The sequence below is a fragment of the Pelodiscus sinensis genome, chromosome 3, assembly GCF_052426305.1.
Source record: "Pelodiscus sinensis isolate ZL-2025 chromosome 3, ASM5242630v1, whole genome shotgun sequence".
NCBI classification, from domain to species: domain Eukaryota; kingdom Metazoa; phylum Chordata; order Testudines; family Trionychidae; genus Pelodiscus; species Pelodiscus sinensis.
The window spans coordinates 190,546,387-190,559,281 of NC_143054.1; the positions used below are offsets into that span (position 1 = coordinate 190,546,387).

A 12,895-nucleotide genomic window follows, 5' to 3' on the forward strand; every position below is an offset into this window, starting at 1 on the left:
CTTATATCCTAGTGAATATGTTCAAAGCACTATATTCTGGTTTTAATTTTTTTTAAATGCACTCCTGTCTGCTAGTACATGTAGCAATTAGGAGAACTGGAATTTCTTAGGTTTTGGTCAACATCCCATTTCTTTTAACTACATTCTTCAGCTTCAGCAAATTTTGGCCTTTTAGGTCCGGATTCTGCAAAGACTTACTACCCTGATGTTTTATTTGTACACACTGTGTGGCAGATTCTCTAGTGGTGTGACTTGTCGGGACTCTGTTCTCTTCCACAGAGCTGTGACAATTCGTGCCAGCTGTACGCTGAAGTCACTGACTTCTTCTCACAGTATGGGAAGTTAAGCACATTCATAAGTTATTGCAGGATCAAGGCCTTTTGGTGGAGTCTTTTGATGGAGCCCACAGGAGCATGGAAACCCTAAAATATATGCACAAGCTAACACTAGGGATGTTAAGAAGCAGGTATTTCACTTTTATCGACTACATGATTAGTCGATACGGGAAGGCGCTCAGTCCCGGCTCGTGCTGGGTCTGAGAGCGACCCCTGCTGTGGCTCCTCAGTTTAAATGTAGTAATAGCAGGGAGGGCAGGAAGCCCGACTTATACTACCTTTAAACTGCAGGGCCTGACTGATAGAAGCAGCAGTGCTTGTGGGGAGGAGAGAGGGGACGGGCAGGGTGGGAGGGAGACTGGGCAGACAGCACAGAGGAGACTGTGCTGCAGGGAACTGGCTTTTAAGCCAGCTCCTGCTTCCCTTGACAGACTCAAGCAAGGGCAGGGGGGAATGTGACTAACTGATAAGCCTAGGCTTACATCCCTAGCTAACACCTGAGTGACTGGAAGGGTAATGGGTCCTTCAGCTGAGAATGATTAATGTTGGCATTGGTGTATTGATCTCCAGCATGTCTACCTGCTTTCCCCTCCAATAGTTAATCTATTTCCCTCCCAAACCTTCCCCTCTTTTTTAGAGAGATGATTAAATACTTTCAATAATATAGCTCCAGAGAAAGTGTTATTTTAACAGCTGTGTTTACATTAAATAAGTTACATATAAAAACTTAAGATAGTTTAGGCTCTTCTGCCCCGATACAAAAAAACCCAACCAACCAAACTGTCCATGTGGCAGAGCAGGTAAACATGGGCTTAGCGATAAGCATAGACTTAAGTCCCATTGACTATAATAGATGTGGTTAAATGGCTTGCTGATTCAGGGCATCTGAGCCGGATTCCAAATTCACTTATTCTAGGTTTACCCTGCAGTTAGGGACCAAGTGTGCATCATTTAAAATCAACATGAGCTTGGGCATTGACTTACATGGGAGCAGGATCAGCGCTTTACACGATGTAAAATCTGAAGCAATCCCTTTATTCAGCATGAATTTGTTCACACTATTTTTCCACAGCTGGGTTTTTCCCCTTTCTTTTGAAATAAAATGAACTTTATTGCTAGATAATCTTCATCATAAAAGTTTTATGTACGTTTGTGTGCAGAGAAGCGTGAATGTGTGTGAGATATATGCATATATAAATTACACACACACAGAAAAATACACATGTATTATATACAAATATATACACTCCTACTAAAGATATTGATCAACCCCTTTTCATAAAGATAATGCAGCAAATTCAGGTTTGTGCCATCGATGAAAATAATCCTCATGGTCCTGTCTGAGAAGGGAAATCCCTTCAGTATTCCCTTGCTTCCTGAAACTGCTTGTAATAATCTTCATCTGAAGGGTTTTCTGTACATTTCTGACCATTGTTAGGGGGCCGTGCTTCATTGTATCGACTCCAGTCTCCTTTGCATATAATCCAAGGCAAAATGTCCACTTTGTAATGGAGCTCGGCAGAGAATTCCACACTGATCAGGTTTGGTGTGCCCGCTCCTTTTCCCCTAGTAATCAGTTGCATATTGTCATCATAGCAACAGTGCTGGGCTGCTAGAGTCGTGCTCTCCAAGGAAAGCATAGACCGGATGCAATAGCGTGCTGTCGGCTTGTAGATCTCCAGTTTTTCCTTTGGACCACTTGCATCTTTCCAGCGAAAGTTTTTCCGCTTAATCCGATCATAGATCTCGGCAGTACTATAAGCGACTTCTGTTGGGTAGGAGCAAGGGCAGCTAGGAAGATCAGTAACGACTTTGTGCATGTATTTCTTCAGGAACTCGCTTTTGCAGCTCATCCATCTCTCACAGCTATCCATATCTGTGTGGGGAGGGGAGATGAAAAAGCCTGAAGGTATATTATGCAGCATGCAAATAAATGACATAGCTACAGGGATAACAAAGGGAAGATCGCCAATGAGAGAAATGTAACTGCTTAGCAGAAAGTTCTATAGAACCAACAAAAGGCTATGAAGTATGCCTGCTTATAGTGTGGTGACTTCTCTGGTTATAGGACAAGCCAGAAAACAAGTATGTGAATGACACATATTACAGGAAAAGGCCATCTTACTGTGAATGACATGGCCACATGTATCCTTGACGTTTATGCAACTTTCATCTTTTTAGGCTTTCAAAGTGGCTCACAAGTATTAATTGAGCCTGACAGCATCCCAACAGACATTATCCCCCAGTTTTGCAAGGGAGTGAATTTGAAGCATGGAAAGGTTAAATGTCTTGCCCTAGGTTAAATAGTGAACAGAATTGTGACTAGAATCCAGCAACCCTAGCCTGTTAGCTTCAAAACCCCAAATCACACGGCCTTCCTGTAACACTCTTTGGGGGTCTGAAACCATAAATGAGGCTCAACTAGTTTGTAGTAACAGTAAAGATTCCAAACTAAGCACAGCGTGTGTTTATGAAAAATACGTGGGTTAGGGTTTCATTTATTTTTTCTCTGCCTCTCCAAAAGGATCCTTTGGGCAGCTGCAGTTTGAACATGGAGAATGGTCTACCATGGCCAGGAAGCAATTCCATGAAGTACCATCAGACAATGTTTGTAAATTACCATGTTCTAAATAACACACGACCTGTGAATAGTCGTGTGGGGTAGATGGGTGACCGGGGCAGGAGCACATTTATAGTTGATATTAAGGGGATTATGTTGAAGGGGACTGGAGAGAATCGGTTTCTCATTTTGGTTATTTGGGGGCCCAAATCACATCAAACTATGGGTCTTCTATATTACTTATGTTATCAGCACACAATGGATCTCATCTTACTATATATTTTAGAAATTTTGTGCAGCTATCCGTCCGTCCATGATTCTGCTCAAGAACTTCTCCTATACTCTAAGAGCTAGTTATGCTGCTATCTATCATCAGAACTTAAAGGAAGGCAAGAGTTTGGTTGTGCCAGGACAATGGGATATGCCTGGAATCTGATTGTTTTCCATAAAATGGGAAGGGGCAATTATGCTCCTGAATGACCACAGGGGGGCAGCAGGTGTGCAGGACAGTTATACTGCAGAATGACCACAGAGGGGCAGAGCAGTTCCCCAGGGAGCAGCTGATGGCTGAAAGCATGGCCCCTGACATCCTGGTCATCTCTGGGGAACAGCTACTGGCCAGCCAGAGCAGCTCCCACCACACCCTGGAAGAAGGTGGTGGATGGGCTGCGTGGCTTCCCCTGTGGACTGCTCCTCTCCCCCACACTCTGGGCACAACTCAGGTCAGCCCCACCAAGAAGCTGATGGCCCTCACTGCCCCTGTGTGACCCTTGCTGCCCCTGGGCTAGCCCTGGGGAGAAGCCGATGGCAACCCCCACTCTTAGCCCTGAGCCTCCCACACTTCCCAACCATCTGCTCTGACTCCTGAATACCACCCCCTGCTCTGAGCCCCTTCTCACTCCCAACCTACCTTGAATCCCCCAAAGCCGGTGCCCTGACTCCTGCACCCCCCACACCCTCACCCCCCTGCCCTGAAAGACTTGAGCAATGCCAGGTAAGTATTCTAGTCATATAAATAAGGTGAGCAAAGCTGGGGCCTAAAGCTACACTGCAAACACATTAGCTCAATTTCATGTTCAGTTTTAAAAGTCACATGCCTAGCTGTCAACAATGCTGTTGTTTGCCTTAGAAGTGTACACTTGCATGCCAGATAATGCTGTTGATCCAAATTCTCTAGTATTCTACCTCTCACTAAGCGACTAATCCCTGATGCTTCCATGATATGGTATAAACCCTCACCATACACAGGGCTAATTATGTGCACTGCTGCACATGAGTGGGAAAAAGTTACCTTCAGCAATCAGCACATGTCCTGAGGCTTCATTTGTATGACCTATCTTGCCATCCCTAGCTACAAACGCTATTATTGCTCATAAGATTATCCAGCTCACATCAGTGGCAGCTGTCACTCTTATAAAAAGATGACGAATGAAGTATGGCGATAGCGCCTTCTAACTGAGGATATCAAAGTGCTTGCAAATTGTTTTATACCTGGGGAAACTGAGGCACAGGGAGTGACCTGGTGAATTGCTGATAGTTATTCAAAAAGAATCATGTGATAGAGCATGGGGCAGAACCAAGGTATTCTGAGGTCCAACAGTAATTTTTACTATGGATGTTAAATATTGATTAATTAACTAATCAAATAGTCGATGGGATTTCCATCGACTATTCAACTAGTAAATAAGGACTAGCATGCGTTCCGCCTTTGAAATATGCTTTTTAAAGATTGAAATGTTGTGTGGAGCCCAGGGCCAGCAGGGAGTCCTCTACTGAGTCTGGGCTCCGTGCCGGCACTTCCGCTTTGAAATGTACAAAAACCCCAGCGGAAGAAGCGCCATATGGAGCCTGGGGCCAGCAGGAGACTGAGTCCCCCGCTGACCCTGGGCTCCATGTGGCGTTTCAATCTTTGAAATGTACAAGAGCTCCCATGGAGGCTCTTGTACATTTCAAAGAGGAATCATTGCCACAGCACCCCCGCCCCGTCCCACGGAGCTGAAGCTAGGGGGAACCGTCTTTTAAGCCGGCTCCCCCCAGCACCGCTTCCTCTTCCCACCCCTTGCTACCTCTTTGTGATAGAGGCAGGGGGGGGAGGAGGAGGGGGAAGCGACTAGTTGACTAATGTGTTGACTATTCAATAAGATTTTGCTTATCGGATAGTCGACTAGTCGCTTACATCCCTAATTTAGATGATGACGCATTTTTATAATAGAGGCTTATACACTCAAATGATGTTCTGTTGGTGAGTGTTTTGTCTCTTGCATTAAGAGATCCTAGAGTGTCAGCTGCTTACCAAGTTCGAACAGCTTGGTGGCATTGAACTCTTCGCTTCCTGCAAGTAAGCTCACCTCCGTGGCAGCCGTCCGGAAGGTGTCTTCAATCCCTAAAGACAAACAACCACAGAAAATGTGTTTTCCTAAGAGAAAAATCACAATGGAAACCAAAAGTTCTGATTGCATTGCCTCTGCTGAATTTAGTGCTAGAGGAAAATATTAACTGTATAATGATGAGAAACAGGCTGAGTTTGTGGATTCCCTATAGAGGACTGATATAGTGCTGGGCAGTCCTTTAAATAGTCAGGCAAAGAATACCAAACTTCAGTGCCTAGCTAGTTAGGGCACCTAAAACTATATTTAGGCATGTGACTAACCGGCCTGATTTTTCAAAGCTGCCCGGTAACCCTCCGGAATTCCAATAGAAGCTGCAGGTGTACAGTGCCAATGAAAGGCAATCCATTTGGTTAGGTATCCAAGTTCACATACCCAGGTATCTTATTCCTAGCATGTGTTAGGGATGGCTGACGACATCCGAAGTTGTTGGGAAATGTCTTAGTGAAAGCTGTAAAGCACAATATGGAATATGAAACCTGTTGGAGACCGTGCTCCAGCTGGGCTGAAGTGCTACAGCATGCTGATCTGGCACCTTTTTTTTTCTGGAGCGGGACCAGTTTCTGTTGGTCCTAGTTCAGGGGGCTCCTTTCTCTTCCCAGCTGCAGTGTGTCTTCTGAGCCAGCCGAGGCTGATGGGGGTGGGGGCATTCGGCAGTAGGTCAGCTGGAGGGAGCTTAGGACACTACAGCCAGGACTGGACAGAGGAGTGTGGGATCAGAGGTACCAGGAGCCCGAGGTGAAGCTGAGCAGTGGGATAATGGAGGGAGGAACTGGCACAGGGAGGGGAAGGCATGGACAAGATAGGGTCCATGGAGAATCACTCCCTGTGCACCCCGCTCCCTCTTATCTTTCTCCTAGCTCTCCCTGGCACCTCTCAGCACCCCCAAAACCCCTTCCAGGGTGCCTCAGAGCCCTGCATTCCAGCACTGCTGTGTTAGACTCCAGCCCTGACTGGAGACAGCTTCTTCTCCACCTTTGAAACCGATGGAGGCTTGTGACTATGTTCAAGTTTACTTGTTGGTAGGATACCAAAAGTTTTCCAGTGAGTGAATACAACAGCACCTGCCCAACAAGCTGAAAAATGTGTGTGCACTTCACTTTTCAGTTACTATGTCTTCCGCTGCTAGGGGAGGGAAAGGGGTTGGGAGGAAAGAGGCAAATATAAAGACAAAGGTCCAAAAAAACTAAAACCTTGGTCTGCCTGGCAAGCTCCTGTTAAGCATTTGTCACCAGCATAGAGAACCATTGTACAGGTTGAACCTCTCCAGTCTGGCAACATAAGTGGTCCGGCTTGATTTTAGTTAGCAGGATGTCCACTTATCATGGGTTTGGCCACGTTTCCTGCAGTCCACTAAAGTTTGTTTACAGCCACCAGTCCTGGCGCTCAGTGTTCTGTGCTGTTCTTTAACTCTCATTTGCCCCTAAATATCTTCTAAGAGCCCAGTAAGCAGTGGAAGTGTTGGTAATGCTGCTAGACAACATTGACCTCTCATGGTCCAGCAAATTCTCTGGTTTGGCACCAGTCAGGTCCCGAGGACTGGACTAGAGGGGTTCAATCTGCTCTTAAAAATTTTAAATAGCAGCAATGGGGCTATTTTTTTATTATAAAATTAAAAAAACCAAAACAAATGCATGGTAGGTGCAATGAGTGCACATTTCTTTGGGCAAATCTTCAGTACTGTGACATGCAGAACGTTCAGGTAGGCAAGGATTAGCTGCAGCAACAAAAGAAGTTTGCCTTTAGATCGAAACTGTCCGTAGCAAATTTAACCCCATATAGGAAATAACACTGGATATAGATAAAAAAATAGAACTACCATCCAACGGAAAAGCCAGACATGCTATGTTAAAATACCATGTCTCCCTCTTACATTTTAAGGTAGTTCTATTTTTTTTTTTATGATGCCACATATGAAATAATGTGTTATAAATGATCTTCAGAAGTGGAGCTCATAGAATTGTGACTCAGCCCAGGCCCAAATGTGATGCATAGTATAGTGAAATCCGCCCCCCCAAACCAGAATAATCAGTGCCACAGGATATGACTTGGACAACAAAAGGTAGTTTAGAAGTATGCAGAGGATCACACAATTCTATAAATTGGAAGAGCATCTGTTACATTGCCTAAGCTTAAAAAAATGTCAATTCTCTTACTTCAGGGTGTGAACTGATTGTACTATCCTCTGGTACAATGACCCTTCTAATAAGAATTTTGGGTGTCTCTTTTAAAGCAATCTCTTGTTAATCAAACCTGGGCAGTTTGGCCTATCACAAGTCCTCGACTCAGTGGCTGTGCAGGCATATCCACAGGACCTGGTCCGCTTCTGATTGCCATTCCCACAGGTTACGCTACAAATGGACCATGGACTCCAGTCTCCTTCTCCGTCAATATAATCTATACAGGAACAAAGATGAGGAAGGAAATGAAAAACAAAAACCCTACTACTAAAAACTACTGTATAGACGGTGTTTTTTATTAAGTAGGCATAGCAAGAATGGAATCCAGATGTCTCTACCTGAAATCTGGGCTGAATGCCAAGCTTAAAGCCTGCTGTTTAAATGGTTTTCACACTTGACTATCCACAGGGACGCGTATGCAACATTATTTGAAAAAATATTTCCTTTCTCTTTTGACCTTTTGGCAGCCGAGAATCTTCAGCTGTAAAGCTGGGTCATGAACTAGCAGAACATCTATTCAAACTTTATTTTTCCATTGGTAGAAATATACTTTCTGATCACAAACTGATCAGAGACATAATACACACATTTACTTTACCTCCCCGCTTCCCCCCAAATATATCAATTGCACAAAACGATATTTAAACAGAATGCAGGTTGGATTCTGTCTGGGTAGTTGATGGTGTGTGGATATATTTCAGCTTTATTCTTTAATCTGCTCGCACATCGAAGTCAGAGAGCTTTGTTATAGAGTAAGTTACCGATGTAGCAAATTACACGCACTTTTCAAATCCACATCAAACATTTTATAGCACTGACTAAATCACTACGGATACATCTACACAGCAACATTATTTTGAAATAACTAGCGTTATCTTAGTCTGTGTCTACATAGCAGACAGTTATTTCGAAATAATGTCAAAATACTGTCAAACTGAAGGACTTCTTACTCCAACTCCTGTAACCCTCACTGTACAACGAGTAACGGAAGTTGGAGGAAGAGTGCTCTATTTCGAAATAAGTGCTGTGGAGATGCTCCCAATTTCAAAATAAGCTATTTTTATAGAATCATAGAATACTAGGACTGGAAGGGACCTTGAGAGGTCATCAAGTCCAGTCTCCTGCCCTCATGGCAGGACCCAGGACTGTCTAGACTATCCCTGATAGACATTTATCTAACCTATTCTTAAATATCTCCAGAGATAGAGATTCCACAACCTTCCTAGGTAATTTATTCCAGTGTTTAACCACCCTGACAATTATGAATTTTTCCTAATGTCCAACCTAAACCTCCCTTGCTGCAGTTTAAGCCCAGGAATAACAAGTTTTCTCCCCTCCTCCTTGTGACACCCTTTTAGATACCTGAAAACTGCTATCATGTTCCCCCTCAATCTTCTCTTTTCCAAAATAAACAAGCCCATTTCTTTCAGTCTTCCTTCACAGGTCATGTTCTCTAGACCTTTAATCATTCTTGTTGCTCTTCTCTGGACCTTCTGCAATTTCTCCACATCTTTCTTGAAATGCGGTGCCCAGAACTGGACACAATACTCCAACTGAGGCCTAACCAGCGCAGAGTAGAGCGGAAGAATGACTTCTCGTATCTTGCTCACAACACATCTATGCAATTGACGTAGTTCAATTTGCGTAGTTTATTTCGACTTAAGCCCTGTTGTGTAGATGCACCCTAACTGTTGTCACTGAGGGTCGGATCTTTGGGTAAGGAACCAGCATTTAGTTCTATAATGACTGAGGCTTATAGGCACCGCTATAGTGCAAATAATAAGAACATGACTGAGCCCAAATTGAGTGAAATATTCCACTAACTGGTCTGGAAAGTCCAGTTCTGCTTAGTCCCCTTTCACTAAGATCAAACATGCTACTTCAGTGTCACACCTTTGCTAGAAGACCAACCAAGTTCCTGTTTCTCACTGTGGAATGCACTGGGCTAGTGCATGGTTTTCTGTTGGGGTCAGAAGTGTCTATTTTATAATAAGGTTTCTTGTATTACCAGTGTGGACAGAAAACGTGGGAAATAAACGCACTTAAAGATGGGCATTTTAGCCAAAATTATTTGCACTGGGAATAGAAATCTTTTAACATTGATGCCCTTAGGTGTGGCAGAGCACTGTATATCTTTTCATAGTACTAAAATTCATCCACAAATACAAGTGCAAGAAGGACTTTAGTATTGAATACTGAGGGTGTATCTAGACTACTCAGATGTGCAGATGAATTTACTCAGCAAAGGGAAATGAAGCAGCGACTTAAATAATCACCGCTTCATTTACATAAAAATGGCTGCCACGCTGTGCCGATCAGCTGATTGTCAGTACAGCACGGCAGTCTAGACTGGGATCTGCAGACCCCAGAACCCTTTGTCGGCAGATCCTTTATGCCTCGTGAAATGAGGCTTACATTTCCCTTTGCCGAGTAAACTCATTTACATGGCTCTGTCAACGGAGCCATGTAGTCTAGACACACCCTGAGAGACAGAATTTTAGTGTACCTCTTCAAATATACAATTCAGCAAGAAAGTTCTCTAAATTAAGGCTGTAGTGTCAAACCTATCCCAAACAAGGGAAACTAAGGCTGAAACAGTCAGCTACAGCCACTGTGGGCGTAGCTAATATAATATGAAAGACATGGAATAAAAACACCACTTTGAAAACATGCTCCAAGTAAAGCCGTAAGTATATATTGATTTACAGCTTCATCTTTCGAGGCTTTGTGCTACTTGCAACTCCTATAGTATGTATGCTAAATGACCTCCCAGAAGTCATCCCAAAACATGCAGCTGCAGACCAATGCGATGGTAAGTAAATAATTCCGCCTTTTTATTTTCTGTTTTCAGCAACTGTTTCATACAATTGTTTTCCACATGATTCATCTGGACCAGAATTACACACACACACACAATATCCCTGCTATTCACGCCACTCCCTATATGTGAATCAACATAACTTGCCTTTCTTAAATCTCAACCAAACATGACCACATTGTAGTTCTCACTCATCTATCCTCCAATTATATTTTAGCTTCACTGCACATGCTTCTAAATTTATACTTATCCTTAACCTAAGAATAAACAAAATCTTATTTGTTTTGCTTAAAAAAGTACACTTATGCCTAAAAATAAACTCTTGGAGGATAGCTAGTATAATTTTCATGATTATAGACTTACAAGTGGAATGTGGCTACTACAGTCTACTTTGTACATCTGCACAGGTTTGTGTTTAAAAGCTGATGAACAAAAGCCACATGTTGGAAAAAACTCTATTTTGCTTGGCCTACTTGCAGCAGTGCCTCATCATTCTCATTTCCCCCAAACCAGTTTTACAATCCCAAGGTGCCTCTAAAGACCTGGAATGCGCACTCACCATACTCTGGCTGCTCCTTAGATTCAAAAGTCCGGTGGCTGGGTGCATGCCTATCCCACCCACCAAGAGGGTTTAGGAAGTTGCTGTCTTCGGTGGTGCTGTCATGCTTGTAGTCCTGGTCACCGCTACTCATGCGAGTCCAAGTGGATGACCTTTGCCACCAGTTCCTCCAGTCAGGGGATGGGACTGGCCAGCTAGGCTTGCTGCTCTCTTTGGGCAGCTCTTTCTCTGGTTCAGTATCAGGGCCATCAACTACTTCTATGGTAACCTAGAGAATTCAAGTTACACCAGGTCAGTGAGCATGAGAAATCCAATGCTAGATCATTGTCCACACAGAGTCTCTATGCATCAGCGGGGAATCTTCTAAACAGCAGAGACAAGGGACTAATGTTATCCTGCAGACGCAACTTGTAATCCTTTAAGGCTAGCGATGCAGATTTACTGTAAGCCCAGAGATATGTAGAAATTTGGTGATTCCTTGTGCCACCTTTGCCAAGTCAAATCTTGGAGCAAAGGCAAAAATATATATATATATTTTAAAGAAATCCTAACAAAATCAGAACCAAACCTGCATCTTAAACCTTTATGCTGAAGCTTTCTGTCTTCACGGGGAAAACTGCTTAAAAGTTTATGAAGAGAGAGGAAAAAAACAACCCCTCTTACTTTAATGTCATTGGGCCTGAATATGAAGCAAATGTGAAAAGCACTTGACCAGAATGGTAGCCTTAGTTCTGGACTTGGCATTGGTGCAAACAGCTATAGCAAGCACAGGTCAATGCAGAATCAGCTGCATTCTCTTTGCTTGTTGAGTACCTATTCAAGTGTGTTGGTTTGGTGGCTGGCCGATAAGAGGATTTGCACCTTAGATTATCCTGTAGTACAGTAATACTTTGGGCTGACACTAGTGTGTGGAACCACAGGGGAGGTGGTCACAGATACATTCTGGCTGTGTCTACACTGGCAAGTTATTCTGGAAAATCAGCCGCTTTTCCGGAAAAACTTGCCAGCTGTATACACTGGCTGCTTGAATTTCCGGAAAAGCACTGACGATCTAATGTAAAATCATCAGTGCTTTTCCGGAAAAACTATGCTGCTCCCGTTCGGGCAAAAGTCTTTTTCTGGAAAACTGTTCCAGAAAAGGGCCAGTGTAGACAGCACAGTAGTGTTTTCCGCAAAAAAGCCCCGATTGCGAAAATGATGATCGGGGCTTTTTAAGCGGAAAAGCGCGTCCAGATTGGCCACGGACGCTTTTCCGCAAAAAGTGCTTTTCCGGAAAAGCGTCCTGCCAATCTAGACGTGCTTTTCCGAAAATGCTTTTAACGGAAAACGTTTCCGTTAAAAGCATTTCCGGAAAATCTTGCCAGTGTAGACGTAGCCTATATTCTTTTTTTTTTTTAATCCTGAAATATCTTTTATATCCAAGGTTCCCATGGGAATTTTAATAATAAATGACCAAGTCAACAGTCTTTCAACAAAATATAATAATATACAATTTATATCACTGCTCATTAGAGAGGCTTTAAGCATTTGTTGCCAATTGTCACAACCGCCCTCTGAAGTAGATTTGATTATACTTACTTTACAAAGGAGTAAGAGGAGGTACATTCAAATCTAAAGTAGGACAGGCCACTATCAATCATGAATAGAACAGTCTGAATTCAAGGTTCCCGACTCAAATCTCTAGACCATACACACATTCATGAATACTAATAAATACACACTCCTTTGCTGCTTTTCAAAGCATAAAAAGAAATGAATTACTTATGAATCTCCTAAGTAAATGTTGTGTGTGCACATACGTGTGTATTTAGGGAGACTAGCAATCCAGAATCTAGAGGCCCTGTGTCATGGAAATACAATGTGACCATAGACAAATAAATTATGGGCCGAGTCACTGGTATGCCCTCACTGTTTTGTGCTGCTCCAATAAATGCAATGCAGCTAGAAATAAGGATGTTAAGCAGGTAATTCATTAGTGTAGTCAACACATTTTTTATCAACTACACAATTAACTGATAAGGGAAGGTAGTGAAAACGCTCAGTCCTGGCTTGCACT

At 43.1% G+C, this 12,895-nt stretch overlaps 1 protein-coding gene across 1 annotated transcript in view; it reads right to left on the reverse strand.

Annotated features, from left to right (window-relative positions):
- Window positions 1-979: 979 nt before the first annotated feature.
- ISM1 (isthmin 1) overlaps window positions 980-12,895 on the reverse strand; it is a 62,401-nt gene continuing 50,485 nt past the window's right edge. Inside the window, exons 3-6 of the mRNA XM_075925653.2 lie at window positions 10,840-11,107; window positions 7,536-7,679; window positions 5,189-5,278; window positions 980-2,211 (exon numbers count right to left, since the gene is read on the reverse strand). Coding sequence (XP_075781768.2) covers window positions 1,694-2,211; window positions 5,189-5,278; window positions 7,536-7,679; window positions 10,840-11,107 — 1,020 coding nt within the window. The 3' untranslated portion in view covers window positions 980-1,693. The remainder of the gene's footprint in view (window positions 2,212-5,188; window positions 5,279-7,535; window positions 7,680-10,839; window positions 11,108-12,895) is intronic.